General features: G+C 41.0%; 1 protein-coding gene across 1 annotated transcript in view; it reads right to left on the bottom strand.

The window, feature by feature from the left end:
• Positions 1-1,453: 1,453 nt before the first annotated feature.
• The window catches only part of FAM120A (family with sequence similarity 120A), a 117,472-nt gene continuing 101,560 nt past the window's right edge, over positions 1,454-17,365 (bottom strand). Inside the window, exons 13-18 of the mRNA XM_040245618.1 lie at positions 15,584-15,793; positions 13,339-13,522; positions 12,614-12,751; positions 10,350-10,491; positions 9,955-10,051; positions 1,454-3,622 (exon numbers count right to left, since the gene is read on the bottom strand). Coding sequence (XP_040101552.1) covers positions 3,311-3,622; positions 9,955-10,051; positions 10,350-10,491; positions 12,614-12,751; positions 13,339-13,522; positions 15,584-15,793 — 1,083 coding nt within the window. The 3' untranslated portion in view covers positions 1,454-3,310. The remainder of the gene's footprint in view (positions 3,623-9,954; positions 10,052-10,349; positions 10,492-12,613; positions 12,752-13,338; positions 13,523-15,583; positions 15,794-17,365) is intronic.

Raw genomic sequence — 17,365 nt, 5'->3', positions numbered from 1 at the left:
TCCCCGCCCCGCCCCACGCACGGCACCGCCCCGCTGCACGCAAGGCCGGAAGCGCGCATCCCGGGAGCGTCTTCCTCTGACTAGGAGGGCGGGCGGGGCCCTGAGGCGGCCCGCCCGTCTCCGCCCCGGGGTTCCGCGCGGTAGGTCCAGAGCGCGCGCCCGCAGTCCCTGTATTTTTAATACCGAGTCTTCTAACATCGCTCCTCCTCCCCACTGCTCCTACTCTCCCTTGCGGCTCCTCCCCTCCTGCCCACCCAGTGGAGGTGGGGACGCAGCCCCACCTCCCCGCCAGGCCCGAAGATGATTCCGGAGCAGCCGAGAAGAGGGGACTCAGACCACCGGGTGTCTGCAAGGCTCCGAGCACAGGCTCGGACGGGCACAGACTCAGATCCCGTTTCCACCGTTCACTAGCGGTGTGGCCTGCAATAAGTTAAAAATCATCTTTGGTGGTGATGTCATACTGATAGCACTGTTGTGAACATTAAAGAATCTGAGAAAAACCAAAAACCTAGAGTAGTGCTTCTAAAAAAGCATGTCCTATTTTAGTATCATCATTTAAGATATTATAACCTGAGAGGTTTGCAATAGATGTTCACAAGGACCAATAATATGCATTAAATGCCTGCCATTCGGTGCTAAGCACTCAGAACTCGATGATGTAAAAACATATGGAGAAATGAAAGAAGGGACAAATTTGCCACTCGCAATTCCAAATGATTTACTAGATAACTCAAGCATGATTCCCCATTCTGAGGGCTGAAACACGGTGGCTCTTTCAGAGTACAGAAAGGAGTGCCTTGCCTGCTCAGTCGCGTCCAACTCTTTGTGACCCCCATGGACTGTAGCCCGCAGGGATCCTCTGTCCATGGGACTTTCCAGGCAGGAATACTGGAAAGGGTTGCCATGCCCTCCTTCCTCCAGGGAATCTTCCCCACCCAGGGATCGAACTCGCATTTCTTAGGTCTCCTGCACTGGCAGGCGGGTTCTTTACCACCAGGGCCACCTGGGAAACCCATGGAAAGGGGATGGGGCTGGCCAACTTTACAGTAAGGAGACCTGACAACACTAAGTCAGTTGATTAAGGTCACCATCAATGGTGATAAGGAATGCTAATTTTGCACAGCCTACCCCAGTCCATTCATGGAGAAAAAAAATCAGACAAATAACAGTTAAGGTACATTTGACAAAATATCTTGCTGCTCCTCAAGGTTGTCACAGGGTCACCAAAAACAAAGTCTGAGACCCTGTCACAATGAAGAGCCTAAGGAGACAGCTAAATGTAACCTGATAGAACAAAAAATGTAACATGCTAGGTGTAAACAGCTAAATGTAATGTGCTAGAACAAAAAAAGTGCACGAAGTAAAAACTAAACAAATACAGTATGGATTTGGCTTTTTTAAAAGTGGTTTAATCAAGATCAAATGTATTTCTTCCTTGGGCTTTTTTAAAAGAAAGTTAAAATTTCTATTTCTAAGCCTGCTCTATCAAAGAATGTCTTTTCTGTAATTATGAAATTCAGGCATCAGCATCAACGTAACTTGCATTTTGACAACACATGTTCCTTTAGAGCAAGAAATGGAATTACTTGCAATGGGCAAAATACTTCTAAATTTTGGTTATTTGACTAAGCTCTTTAGTAGCTGTTTCAATTGGCATTAAAACCTCAGTAAAATGGATGTTCTTACAAAGAATTTAAAGCCACACCATCTTTATACTAAAAGAATAAAGATTTTTATTAAGCATTGTAAGTTGCATTCAATAGCCTTCAGATACACCACACCACAACCCATCTACAATCAGTCAAACCCAACAGCAGTTCATTCTTGCACAATCCATGAGTTAGGGCAAAACTCCCTTCAACTTACAGTAAGATCCTACTCAGGTCTTGCGGGCAGGGATTGGGGAATTACATCTCATTTCTGATCACTAATGTGTGATGAAGAGCATCAGGAGAATTATATGAAAACGAATAAGAAGTGATTCTGATTTCAAAGTACATTGTTTGGAAACATTAACAAAAACATCAAAATGATATAAGTATACCTGCTTCTACTAAATTCTTGATGGGAAAGTTCTCAAGAACAAGCAATTTGTTTCCTGCTACAGAAGGGGGGGTTGTTTTTTTTTTTTGTTTTTTCTTTTAAAGATCAAAGGGATTTTTTTTTGTTTTTCACAGAATTTCATATTTTGCTAATATGAAGGCATAAAACAGCAACAAAGAACAATAATGCATACAGCAGTGAATACACCAGGGTAATGTTGATATTTGAAACAGCTAGATAATTTGGGGGGTTTTAGAATAAATGCAACAGAGGTCAATAATCACAAAATTTTAAGGTTAGAGCAAGATCAGTCAATGACTAAACAGAGTTAACATCTTTTATAGGACTATTACTGATTATTAGCATTTTTGTTTTGCAAATGGGCACATACTGGTAAGAATGGAAGAAAGGACAATAACATGCATAATATTAACTACACACTTTAAAAATTATGAACCATGCAGAAGTTTAGCTCAAGTAAGTAGCACTAATGGTCTACATCCGATTCAAAACCACATAGTTCATTGATCACAGATGCATGGTATTAAGTCACGAAAAGTTTCAGAACACATTGTGTTGATTTTGAAAGGTCATTTGCATCTTCTATGATTTCAACTTTATCTCCATTTAACTTGCTTGTAAAGTATGTATGATGTACTGTATATTTAAAATCAGCAGAACGGCAATATTACTCTATAATTTTTTGTTTTGATAGTTGCACTTTTTTTAACACAAAAGAACCACATCAACAGTGATGAATTTTAAGTAAGAAAGAAAAACTGTGGTTGTGCCTTATTTCTTTCATAATCATAAAATCAAAGCCTTAGACAAAGCTTTCTTGTGAACAGTAATGCAAAATCAAAGATAATGGCATACATATGGTGCCAAATGCTAAAAATGATATTTTAAGCTATATATACTTAAAGACTGCCAAAATTTGTTTTCTTTATAGTTCAAGAAACACAACTATAGGCTTTTGTCATTAACCAGTTTAAACTTTGTGTGTACTTCATTTTAAGTGTGGGAGTCAAATGCTCTTCATTTTCTTTCTCTCTTTTTGTTTTATTGTAGCATTTTGACTACAACTGGTTAAAACTAAAAATGTGTTGTTTAAATCTCTGATATCAAAGAGGGATCCGAATTTCCAAAGTCCTCATTTTTCTCTTACGGAAAGGAAAAAATGTACATAACTGTAGGCTCTCTTTCTCTCCAGATATTCCTAAATCCTTACCCTTCCAGCATCCTTCACCCTCTATAAAAAATAAGTTTACTCTTCTTTCTTTAAGACAGCTGCCTCCAGAGCATCAGCTCTACGGCAAGCACTGTCTGTACTTAGTGCATTTAAGTGAGGATTTGTATTGCACGTCTTAGAGTCATTGTTCAAGGCACTTTCCGAGTGGCTGGGGGCCCTGGTGTCGCCCGCGCTCCCGTTCATCTGGGGAGCCGGCTTCTCCTCAGCCACCGCTCCATTTTCAGCCAGGGACCCGTCTGAAGACATAGCGGAGGATTTAGATTCCCCGGATCTCGACTTCAGTTCTTTGGCCACTTCTTCTGCTGAAGCAGCATAGGGAGGCTTGCCCTATTAAAAATGAAAGACAACAAGCAGTAAGGCAGTGTTTGATAAACAGCGGGAGAGAGGAGACACGAACTGAGGCCTGGTGACTCACTACAGATTCAGGAATAGAATGCAGTGACTGTGTGGCTGTGTCCCTCATTGGACGTACTTTCTACCCTATGGACATTATACACTATAATATACTCTATGCACTCTATTATATACTCTATATATCTCTATACAGTTGACCCTTGATCAACATGGATTTGAACTGCCCAAGTCCACCATTACATGGATTTTTTTTCAATCGATATGTACTATGGCCCTAGATGAATCTGCAAATGCAGAACTGTGGATATGGAAGAAGGCTAACTATAAAGTTCTGTGTGGATTTTTGACTGCATGTTGTCAAGGGTCAACTTCATAGTCCATATACACTCTATAATACATATACATTCTATATTATATACTCTATATCTGCTCTATTCATTCTATTATATATTCTATCCACTCTGCAGTCTATATGCAGAGTAGAACTGGAGGTACCTATCACCCTTGCTTTTAGAGACACCCTCTTGTACACCAAGGGTTATCATGTTTCCTATCTCGGCTCATTTTCACACAGTGTCTTCTCATTTTAGTTTTGAATCCTGCAGTTCGGAAATACTCATGTAAACTTTTCTAAACGTCAATACTTCCGTCATTCTCTAGGAACCTTGAGGAAAGTAATTACTATAAAAATACAGGAGGGCCAAAAGGGAAGAAAAAGAATACTGACGATTTCAAGTACATGCTTTCAAATCTCAAAGCCCTCACTCTCTTAAGGAAAAAGTCCACTTCCCAGACTAAACACATACTTGGTGCAGCATTGCCAGTGGTGATAAAGCAGTTCCCTCACAGATGCCTGCTACAGGAAATGCTCTGTGAGGCCTGCTTATTAGGGAACCACCCTATAGTTATGAAGGATGCAGGAAGACTAAGAAGGAAAGACAGCCTGTAGCTGTTTGGAAAGAGACACTCTCTCTCTACAGCAAATTCTTCCATAAGCCCAGACCACTGCAAAGAGTCGCCCACCACTATAAGCACCATGAGCGGGGGCAGCACGGCCTCTTGTCCCACTGACACAGCCTCTCAGAACTGCCCCATCAGGATGGCAAGAACAGAGACAGGGAGGCCAGCAACTCAGGAAACAAGGTGCCAGTTATCATCCGTCCTTCTCAAGGGGCAAGGGTACTACTTTCACTTAAAATGAGCAACAGGAAGTACCACGGTGAAGCCACACATTACACCAATAAAAGATGGAACAGCATCCCCAAGGACAATGAAATACGTCAGAATGGCACGCCAGTAAATGATTAAGACTTCTTCCTCTGATTTTAAAACAGGCTATGACAGGACAGGATGAACAGGAACACATATTAACCCAGGAAAAGCCATCAAGTGAGGTGAAAACCTTAGGGAAGAATTAAAAATAAAAGAAAAAATAATTCCAGAAAGGAACACTAAACTAAAAGAAACGCCACTAAATAAACATCATATAATACCTGAAGGCTAAAGAAGAAAAATTTTTAAATCAGAGACAAAGAAAGGGAAATGCGGATCAAACTCACAATGAGATCCCATTTTACACCCACGAGGATGGCTAAACTCAGTAACAGAGAGTAGCAAGTGTTGCCATGGACATATATAGTATTGGAATCTTCATACACTGCTAATAGGAATGGAAAATGCAGTCACTTTGAAAATTTTGTGGCTCCCCAAATGCTTAAACACAGAGTTAACGTATGACCAAGAAATTCACTTTTACATATATGCTCAAGAGAACTGAAAATGTGTCCATACAAAAACTTGCACACAAAGACTACAATTAACAGTGCTCTATTATATATTTAAAAGTTGCTGAGAATATCTTAAAAGATACATTCCCATCATAAGAAAACGAAATCTGTAATTATGTGCAGTGATGGATGTTTACTAGACTTACTCTGGTGATCATTTTGTAAATACAAGTAACAAATCATTATGTTGTATAAATGAAACTGATATAATATTGTGTCAATTATATCTCATTAAAACTTGGGGGGAAAAACACAAAATATATGTGTTCTGTATATATGTGTTCATAGGACTGAAGCGACTTAGCAGCAGCAGCAACATTATTCATAATAGCAAAAAAGTGGAAACAATCTAAACGTCCATCAACTGATGAACAAGTAAACAAAATATAGTCTTATCTAGACAGTGGAGCATCACTCGCAGTAATAAAGAATGAAGTCCTAGTCTGGGGCACAGCAGGTGCATTTACATGGTATGTACAGGGGGCAAATCCAGACAGAAAGCAGATCATCAGAGTCTACAAGGGTGGGGTGTGACTGCTCATGAGTAAAGCTTCTTTTGGGGTGATAAATGTTCTGGAATTAGTGGTGATTGCTGTATGACCTTGAGAATACACTGAATTGTACACTTTAAACAGATGAACTACATTAGTATATGAGTCACATCTTGAGACAAAAAGGAATCCAGAGTATGCCAAACACTGAAGACAGAGCACCAGAGATGAAAAGAAACCAAAGCAAAAGAACTGAAATGAAAAACAAGTAATTCAAGAAAATTTTCTGAAAAAAAAAGAAAAAAATTTTTGAAATTGTGCTTGGAAACAAAGTATTGCATACTGAGTGCAATGACCTAAGAATGACCAGCACTAAACTTCAGCAAAAAAAAATGAAAACAGGGGTTGTGGCGGGGGTGGGGTGGGGGGAGAAAACAATTTAGGCATTTAGGTCAAAACAGCAAATGACTTCAAAGGGAAAGACAATTCAATTATTATTTATCTTTATTAGTCATGAAGCAAAGCTTTATGACGGAAGAAAATCATATAAGGTGTAAAAGTCTCTTGAGAAGATGTGAACCAATATTTCTAATTACTGGGAAAATAAACTACCTTCAAATTAAATACTGTTTTCCTAAGTCCTCCCTATGAACTCACGAAAGAAAAGAGCCTCAGAGGGACAAAATGGAACAGCAGCCTCAAGGCTTATGGGGCACAGGACATAGTTATCTACAGACCCTGGATAAATGTAGCTGAAAGGATAATGTACCTTGGACAATGTAGACAGTAGGAGCATAGCTACTTTTTAAAATGTGAGAATGGTGGGGGGAAATGGGGGAAGCACATACCAACACTTTAATTGTTTTCTGTGATTGTGCTGGTGATGGAAGTATTAGCTATTCCTCAAGGTAAGAGAAACCCAAGTAAGATGGTAGGCACTGAGAGAGGGGACCAGAGGGCAGACAGACTGAAACCACAATCACAGACAACTAGCCAATCTGATCACATGGACCACAGCCTTGTCTAACTCAGTGAAACTAAGCCATGCCGTATGGGGCCACCCAAAACGGACGGGTCATGGTGGAGAGGTCTGACAGAATGTGGTCCACTGGAGAAGGGAATGGCAAACCACTTCAGTATTCTTGCCTTGAGAACCCCATGAACAGTATGAAAAGGCAAAAAGATAGGACACTGAAAGATGAACTCCCCAGGTCAGTAGGTGCCCAATATGCTACTAGAGATCAGTGGAGAAATAACTCCAGAAAGAATCAAGGGATGGAGCCAAAGGACTGAGGGCAGGAGGAGAAGGGGATGACGGAGGATGAGTTGGCTGGATGGCATCACCAACTCGATGGACGTGGGTTTGCGAGGACTCCAGGAGCTGGTGATGGACAGGGAGGCCTGGCGTGCTGCGGTTCATGAAGTCGCAAAGAGTCGGACACGACTGAGTGACTGAACTGAACTGAACTGAACGGACTGTGTATACAATGTGGGATTAAATAAATGATGAGTTATGGGATGTTCTAATTTAGTCATTCTCTGCATTCTTAGGAACCAAGATTCTCAGGAGGGAAGAAAGGACATACTGACATAAATAGTAAACGTTAAGTCAAATTCCTGAAGTTCTGAATTTGAATTAGAAGAGTCACTTTAATTGCAGTGGGTGGGAACAGCAGAGTACATGTATATATGTCTGCACGTGCATTGTACATGCGTGCATGGGTACACCTTTTCCCTCTAGATCTGTTCATAGGAAAAGCCCAGAAATGGTGACTTGGTCTAGAAGAAAGAACATACAGATTTAACAGAGATGAGACTAAATAAAAGTCTTATAGTCTTCAGTTTATAGTGGAAACATCAGTGTGAATTCAAGAGAATCCTACCTTTAAAAAATATAATAAAAAGCATATCGTTTGTGTGTGTGTTTATATATATAAAGAAATAGGACTGTGTGTGTCTGTGTACAAAGAACACTAGGAACTATGACTGACACTGTGGCCGCTTATGTCCATCGGGGAGTGCTCTTACTGTGGTCTTGAAATGCCATTTCTCACTAAAGAAACCAAGAAACAAAGAGAAATGACTGTCACTGGTTTGCTGGGCTGGGTGATACACCAGACAGAAAGTTACTGAAGACTAGAGGTCACAGCAAAGGGTCCCAGTGACCAAGGACAGGTGAGTTGAGCTACAGAACCATGTGTTGATCTATAGCTTTCCTGAAGGGCTGTAACAGTGAGGCATCAGGTGGAAAGCGATGGGAAGCATCTCTTTATAAAAATATCCCAACAAAGAAAAACAAATGATGGAATGAGAGTATCTTCATGTTGCAATCTGCAGTATATGAACGGATCAACAGGTTCTGACACATAAAAAAAGATAAGCAGACAGGAAAGCACATGACCCCACTGCAGTCTTGCCACAGGGACAGACCGAAGTACAACGAAGCATCCAGATCCAGCTACTAGTGGGCAAGAAACGTCAGAGTCACACGAGGGACAGCGCCGTGAGTGTGCGCTCAACAAAAGCCAGGACTCTGAAGGCGAAGTAACCTGAGCTGTCCTTCAGTTGATAAACGAAGGAAAAAGGGAGGAAGGGAAACCTGTTGATTCAGAGAGACTTAGAAGACATAGCAAACTAAAAAAAAACTAATACAATTTATCAAGTGTCTAGGAGGGCACATATGAGTGATAAAAAACCAGAAAGTGACAAGGGAGAAATAACAGAGTGTAAAACTCCAGGGTTGTGGTTATGTTGTGCAGAGGGAGGCAGGAGGTTAGTGTTGTGACTGGGCCTGTGAGGCTCTCAGAAAGAGCTGGGAAAATGCTATTCATCACGTGGGTGATGGCTACACGGCTATTTGCCTTATATCTCATTAAACTACATTTTGATATATATGTGTGTGGTTTTTCGGTATCTAGGTTTTATAATGAAAATAAAAGTGCTTAAGCAATATAGAGATACATATTTCCCACTACTAGCTCAGGAAAGGCCCTTGTACCCACCAAGGATGACCGTAATGAAAAACCAGAAGCATTTTATAAGACAAGCTCCAGGCTAGAGAAGTAAGAAAGAAGTTCTCCTCCTTCTCATAAACCTGTTGAGAGACTGAGAGTACCTCTGGCTCAAAAGAGCATTTTGATGAAGGCTGAGGACGGTCAGGGTGGGACTACAGGGGAGCCAGAATGAGCTGAGAACCTCCCCCTTGCTGGATGCTGCACAGCAAACAGGGGCTGCCTGGACCTGTTTTCAGGCAAGAGACTGTTTCTGTACTTGACTTACTTGATGTATTTCATTAAAACGGAAAATATCAAGATGCTAAGATCACCTGGCAAAGGCAGAAGTTTTATTTTCTCTTGGCCAACTATTTCCAAATAAGGACTATTAATTAATAAATGAGTCACACAAGTGTACTCCTCTTAATGTTTACAAGGATGCTATGAGAAAAAAATTGTGTACTTTGATTAAAGCCATAATTCAATAAATGAGACAACATAATATAGTGTTAAGGTTGATTGGTCTTTTTAAAACATCATTCTCAAGGGCAAATTAATCAAAATCCAGGTCCTAAAATGGAGTATCCAGAGCGGAAGAAAGTTCTAGCTCTTTCATGAAGACATACATGTGACTTTATTTTCTCATGAGCTGATCCTTTCATGGAAGAACTAATTAAGATGGTGGAGGAGGGGAAAAAAAAAAAAAGCACCGTTTTAGCATTTACAAAGTCACAACTTCTTTTTAAATGCTAAATGTGATTTACCTAAATAATATAGATAGCATTAACAGCTTCTGGATTATTCTCAGCTAAACTCCCAGGGACAGCATGCAAACACGAGCTCACACTCTTTACCCCAAATGATGCTAAAACGGTCTGGGCTTGCGGGAAGGTGGGTTTGAAAACCACCACATGCCACTATTGGGTCAGAAGCCTTCCAGGGGCCCCCTCTCTGGTCAGGGGCCCTGAAACACTGGCCGGGGCAGAGCAGGCGCCTAGCAGTGAACTGGCAGTAGCACTACGTGGTGCTATTACCTGAATCGCACCCTGGTTTTTATAGCCTCTGCCATAGTACCTTCCACCTCTTCCAAATGTTCGGATCACTGGAGTGGAAATAACGCCTCTTGGACGCCTAAAACACATAAAAGAGGACAAAAGCAAACAGACTTGTATCTGTTCAAGAAAACATTTAAAATAACATCAAATGGATTTAAAGGTGTCTAGTCTATAAGAAGCACAGACTTTAATTTCTGGATAATTATTTAACAATAGTTTAAATAATTACATAATGTTGTATATAATGGAATCCTACATAACCACTAAGAATATATTTAATGATATAAAGATGTTACCAGTAAGCATATAATTAAAGTAACAGGTAAAAGGTTGGTTTTATTTACACAAATACATTTTCATTGCTCAGAACTCACCCTCTTGCTGGTCCTCCAACAGAAACTACCTGCAGGGGGAAAGGCCCACGGCCTCCTCGGCCCCGTCTGCTCCCAGCCCAGTGGCCAACCACGGTGCCAGCTATTTCTAGCTTCCCTCCCTGAGAAGGTATAGGTTGGATTCCTGCACAAAAGTAGATGAAAAAAATCTTGACAATCACAAAAATAGCAAAGAGAAAAAAGCAAGCAATTTCTTTTCAAATGTGGCTTCTACTTCATATGAAGCCCTTTCTCTTCCTTTGTAAAGACTTCTTGTTTATTAAGTGAACTATCTTTGCACAGTTTGATTTTAATGATTTTAAGTTGTCATTAAAAATATATTTGGAAGACAACTGTGTTGGCTATTGGAAGAAATCACAACTGAAATTAAGTTATGGCTGAAAAATGAGTACCGCTATTAGGCAGGAACAGATCCAATAAAGTACTGGGTGTATATGGCACACCTTCTACATTACCAAGATAGAAATCTGCAAGTTCAAATGTTTTCCTCTTTGGGTAATTACTTAGACTTTACTACCTTAACCAAACATTACAGAAATTAATCAGCCTGTTAAGTCTTATTGTGTTATTAAATGATAATTTCCTTAGGCAGGGTTACAAATATTCCTTGTATTCACTAACTTCTATTAATTACTGGTAGCCTGAATATTCCAGAGTTTTCTAACTTACCTAAGAAAATGCTTAGACAATTAACTGATACCAAAATTTCTGATAAAAACAAAACAAGACAGAACCTCAAGCAGCTTCTTTTCTGGGAGATGGAAAGGATTATAATAAATTCTCCATCATCCTGGTATTAGCCATGATCATTAACAGCCAGGTAGCTCTGTCCAACAAAACCTACAAATAAGTCTTACATTTTCTAGTAGCCACATTAAAAAAGTAAAAACACATGAAGTAAATATTAATAACATATATTTTATTTAACCCAATATACCCCAAATAACATGTAATCGATATAAAAAACTACTAATGAGACATTTTGCATTCTTTCTATGTTAAGTCTGTAAAATTAGATATGCGCTTAGGACACAGCTCAGTTTGGATGAGCCACTGTTCAAGTGCTTGAAAGCCACATGTGGCCAGTGGCTACCATCCTGGACAGTGGAGATCTGAATTCCAGACACAATTTGGTAGAAGTCAGGAAGCACATTCCTATTGTCATTTCAGACTAAACCACTTCTGATAGAGCAATGTTCACAGTCAGGACTCCTCCCCAACCCCCAACAGTATTTTATCACAACTGCAGGCCAGCATGAGTTTTCAGGCAAGGGTTGCAAAAAGCTGAAGCTGACTGTAAAGCAGAGAACACACATTACTGTGCATTGTATGATGCACAGTAACAGGAGGAAAGCACCCTGGAAAGCCAGGAGAACTAAGGGGAGGCAGGAGCAGGCATGCAAGTCCAGCAGAAGAAAAGTGGCTTCCACAGCTACAGAGAGAGGGCAGCGTTCACCCAGAAGAGTATTACTATTACAAAAGATGTCTCTAGTAGCTTCTGTAAGAACCCAAGTAATTCAACTGGAAAAATATTTCTGATCAAGAAAGGCTTGCCTATCCTAAAAGTTCTTCAAAACTGTATTTGAGTAATCCTGTAACACAGACTTGACAGTCAGGTTTAGATTTGCAGTCCCAAAATGTGGCATTTATGACAAAGTTACAAGTCATGGGCTTCAAAGTACAGCAAAATCACAAGATAATATTTCAAAACTCAATGTTAAGACTTTTTCTCACCCTCACAAGCCTAATATGAATGAGAAGAGAAGCAATGGAAATTTAAACCAGACTATTTTATTAGACTTTTCTTTACTAATATTTCTCTGAAACAAACTATGAAAAACTCTTTTATGCCAAGAACTGTACAATGCCCTTAGATTCTTCTACATAAGCATGATCCTCTTTACCTAGAGAGGGCTGTTAGAGAACACGAAGGCAAAAAAAACGTCCCTGGGAATGAATGGGCAACCTGTCTATCATAGGAGGCAATGACTAGGAGGCAGGTGCACAGAAGGGCTGTGTGTGGACACAGTGGTCCCGCTGGAAGACAGAGATGGGTCAGAGCAAAGCTGCCGCAGAGACCTGGGGGCAGGCAGAGGCTGGCAGATGAGCAGCAGCAAATACCAGAGTGGGGGCCTATCAGAAAGGACTTGGTGCTGGAGTCAGGACAGACAAGGAGGAAGAAGAGCCAGAAGGAGCGGGAAGCTGCTGGTGGAAAAAAGCTCCAGGAGGAGTTGTGGCATAATTACCGCCCTGTGACTTGCTAGTCCTGCTGCTGTCACTGCCTGAGAAGGCTCCACAGTGTCCTGTTGCTGTCGCCACTCGGAAGGCACGGTAAGCGCCTGTCGCTACAGTTTCCCCATAGGGGCTTCCAAAGCCACAGACTCCTGTGGGACCCGGGTGGAGAGAGACGGGAGAAGCCATGAGGAACTGAGTTCAGGGAAAGCCACCAGTGGGCTTTCAGGCAGAGAGACCCCCATGTCCTTCAGTTGTTCTTACACCATCAGCTGCCAGGGAAGAGCCTCCTGACCCTTCTGCTCACCAGCAACACAGAAATGTCACCTTGCCTGCTCTTGGAGGAGCCTCTGGAGACCAAACACTATTGCTATGGGCTCTGCCACAGGCTTGGGAGGCAGCCTTAATGGAGGACAGCTCCGCTGACCCCACAACATGAGAAAGTCTTAAACCACAAATGTCAGCAGAGTTTTTGGCTACACTGACCAATTTAAAAATCATATCTCTGCAAGAGCTTCTATAGTTCCCACTCCCTTTCCCATTAGTAACCTCTTCCAGGATCAAGTCTGTTCCTTTCTAATGTGAAGAGCTGTTGCTGCAAACTTCATAACTAAGGCTGAGAATTATTTACAAGGTCTCAACACAGCAGGATACAGCTCACTGAGAAGGCCTGCATGTTATGTGTGTGTCTGTCTCCCCACACTAGCAAGTCTGTAGCTACAGTGGTGGACACACTCACCTGCAAAGCCCCGCCCTCGGCCCTGGGCCGGGGGGACGGGCCCGAAGTGCCGTGGGTACACAGAGGTGGGGTAGAAAGGCAGCGCCGCTGGCGGTGGGAAGGGGAGTGGGTGGCTCTGCCGGGAGAAGTTCAGCCCTTCCAGGATGCTTTGTCGCATCTTTTCTACCTTGGCAGCTTGCTCGGCCTGGAAGTCAAGGACTGGCATGTGAAAACTTCATTCACAAATTCAATTCAATTGAATTGGAATGAACAGGAAAGAAATAAGACATGCTGACCACTATGCTTCGCCTATATGTGTGTTAACCGCTTAGTCATGTCCTCCTCTTTGTGACCTCATGGACTGTAGCCCGCCAGGCTCCTCTGTCCGTGCTTATTTACCCATAAATAACACAGCCACAATCTGCTCAGTGACACTTTTTTACAGAATGCAATGTTGCTGTTGTTGTTGTAGTATAGTCAGTAAGTCCTGTCTGACTCTGCAACCCCATGGACTATAGCCCACCAGACTCCTCTGTGCATGGGATTTTCCAGGCAAGAGTAACTGGAGTGGCTTGCCATTTCCTTCTCCAGAGGATCTTCCTGACCCAGAGATCGAACCTGTATCTCCTATGTCCCCTGCATTGTCAGGCAGATTCTTTACCACTGAGTCACCAGGGAAGGCCACAGAATGCAAACATGATCACAAAAGCAAAAAAAAAAAAAAAAAAGGCCAAAAAAAAAAAGATACTTTATCTCACAATCTTATAAAACAAGAATTTAAATTTCTACCTTCTCAGTATATCTTTAGATGAGAATCACTTACTATAAAATTTATTAACTGAAAACAAATTTGGTTCTCAAAATCAATGACTAAGTCCAGACAAGTCATGCTCACAGCCTTCCTTCCACTCATGCACCAGGAAGCAGATGCCTAGTTCACATCTTTGAATTTTACTTTCCTAATCAATTTAACTTTAGGTCAAACATTCACTTTACAGAAAAGGAACTGAGGCAAAGAGTAGTAGATGCTTCTTAAGGGATGCCTGGAGCTCTTTAATAGAGAAAGGACAATAGACCAATTGACCTGTCCATGGGGCTACCAGTGAGGTAGCCTGCACAAATGTGAACAATACAACTTGTGTATGTCAAATTATACTGCGAAAAAACACTGAGTGTCTTTTGTTAATAAACACATAAATATGTATGTGCTAAGTCGCTATACCAGCAACTAATCTTTAATCAGAGAACCTGAAAACCTGCTTACTCTGTAAATTTGTCTTTAAACTTAAGCAGCATGTGGAAGAATACATGTTTTGTAGTCTAAGGTTAAAAAGCAAAAAGCTTGCAGCATATGTGAGCTTCTTTTATATACAAAGGGACAAGATAACCTCATGACCTACTTCACTTTATTTTTAAATTAGAACTTTAAAAAGTACAGTCAATCCTGACTATTCATGAGTTCCACATCTATAAACTCAGCCACTTGCTAAAATTTATTCATAAACTCAAAATCAATACTCCTAGCATTTTCATAGTCATCTGAAGACATTCACTGAGTGGAATAGAGCTTGAGTTGCCACCTAAGGTTAAAGAAAGCACAGCACCGCCTTCATGCTTCAGTTTTTATACTGTAAACATGTGTCCAGTCACTGTCTCCTTAGTGCCACAATTTCTGTGTTTTTGTGAATGATTTTGCTGTTAGAATAGCACAGTGCTGAGTACTGGCTAGTGCTTCCAAGTGCCAGGCTGTGATGTGCCGTACAGAGAAAATACGTGTGTTAGTTAAATGAGCTTTGTTGAAGCTGAGTTATAACATTGCCAGTCATAAGTTCAATGTGAGTGAGTTAACAATATATATGCATTAAGAAGTATTTAAACAGAAATATACATAACACAAGGTTATTGTCTTATTGACTAACTGATGAAGACAATGCAACGGAAGGCTTGCAGAACCCTAACTCTTTATTTCCCCTAAGTGCAAAGATTCCGTATTTGCTAATTCAGTGTTCAAGGTGAATTTATACAGTACAATTACTGTGAATAATGAGAACCAAGTGTATGTCCTAGGCTCAGCTCATGTGAGCACTGAATTGACATTTAGTTACACAATGGGCTGGGCTCAATCTAAATTAAATTCTTGTTGCATGGGCTCGTTACAAATTCAGTAGGAAAGACAACAGATTAGCTAGTGAACATTATTTCATTCTGGTTAGAAGTGGCCACCCCCTCCTCCCTGCCCCACCCAGCCTGCTTTCCTGCAACTGACCTGACCATCACAGAGGTCGATGAGTGGGGTCTTTTCCCGGCTTGCTTTGAGGAGTTTGGACTGGAAGAGCTTCCCATCAAAATACATCCAAGGACAGCAGTGTTCCCAGGGTACTGGCTGGCCACATGCGTCGTTTGCAAACAGGGCCATGTCCACGCCACTCATGAAGAGAGCTGACAGCTGAATGCCTCGGGGGTCGAGGTTCTCAATCTTTAAATGGAAAAGAATTATTTCTATGGAGTAAGAGTACTACAGCATCCAATTCTTGCAATGTCTGACTATAACTCTCCATGGGTCATAAGGACACCCCTCAACCAAATGCCCCCTAAGTAGCTCTATCACTATCTTACAGTGACTTAACACTGACCTGTCTGAACAGAAAGACTGTTTATGTTATTTAACAAATTTAAGTTTAAGAGGCTGTTTTATAAACATACTGAAGTATTTCAATTTAGAATTTGTGAAGAGTTATACAAGTGTAAATCAATACTGTGTTAAAGGTGGACTCGTGACAAAGTAACAAATCATTCATGGTCTCCTTAGCAGTAACTCATTTATGAAATAAAATTTTATACTGCAGATTCTAAACACTGGTAATATATTAACAGAAATGTGGTAAAAAGGAATATTCTATTAAGATTCTGCATTTTTAAAGTAGTTATCTTAAAAAATTATTTGGAAAGAAATTACTTGGTATAATTTCATTCTAAAGCTTATATTTTGTGTCTACATTATTTTATATGTTAATGTTTTAGATAGCAACTTATTAATGAGACTGTCAAAATGTTTTAGGAGAAATGGATTGCTTATAAATGAAAGAACACAACAGCAAAAACACTGTATCTGAACCATGCAGACTATCAGAATCTAGAGACTTGCATTTCTGGGTTCTTTCCTTCCAGTCATTGGTGCTGTGAGCCTCCCTTTGTACACACAGCCCTTTCTTCTAGCATCTAATGCAGAGGATAAGAAACACTGACAAATACAGTCAACTCTTGATTATCTGTGAAGGACCTAGTTTGTGGATTATCCAGGACTGAGTTTTAACTGTCCTGGTTTCTGTCTTCCCACCATGCATGCTTATTTTCTAAGGTTATGGTATCTTGAGAATGCAGTCTTTATGTGTACCAAACTAAGCAATGCCTAATTGTGGCAGGTAAACGAGCTTTTCATTAAAGAGAAAAAAGATGACTCCAGTGCCAAATACTGATGAACTTATGATTATCTGATGTTTCGTACTGTCGTTGTCAACATTCCCCATTATCAGCTAACACCATATTTTTCAACTTAAAAAAAAAAACAAAACAACACAAAAAACAAAACTTGAAGTCAATGCAGTGAAGAACTTCCTGAACCTGGACAAGTCTGTCCTTCCCAGCCCACGCCTGCTGGCTTCTGCTTCTCCAATGTAATGCTGGAAAGAGTAACTAATGAGCATATTCAGTTGAGGGCAGGTGGGTTCGGGATGATAGATGAATTTTTACATTTATGAGCAGAAAGCGGGGCGGGCGCAAAATGGAAATAAAAAAGTCACCTAACTTACTTAGATCCCTACTGATCCTGCCTTTCTCTGCACTGCAGAAAGGAAGTGGAAATTCCTTTCTTCTGAGTCTCGAGGCAGAGAGAGTGAGTTTCTCCTTCCTAAACACTGACGCTGTGGGAAAGTGTCACAGCAGCGATGCCAGCCTGAGCTTGGGGGCTGCCCGTGCAGCACCCATCTCCTGGCCTCTCTGCAGGGACGATGGCAACTAGGCCTCTAGCCGCTCTCTTGTTGCCAGTTCA

Source organism: Oryx dammah, unplaced genomic scaffold, assembly GCF_014754425.2.
Source record: "Oryx dammah isolate SB20612 unplaced genomic scaffold, SCBI_Odam_1.1 HiC_scaffold_1, whole genome shotgun sequence".
Classification (NCBI taxonomy): Eukaryota; Metazoa; Chordata; class Mammalia; order Artiodactyla; family Bovidae; genus Oryx; species Oryx dammah.
The sequence above is the reverse complement of the archived record's forward strand: the minus strand, read 5'-3'. Positions and strand labels throughout refer to the sequence as shown.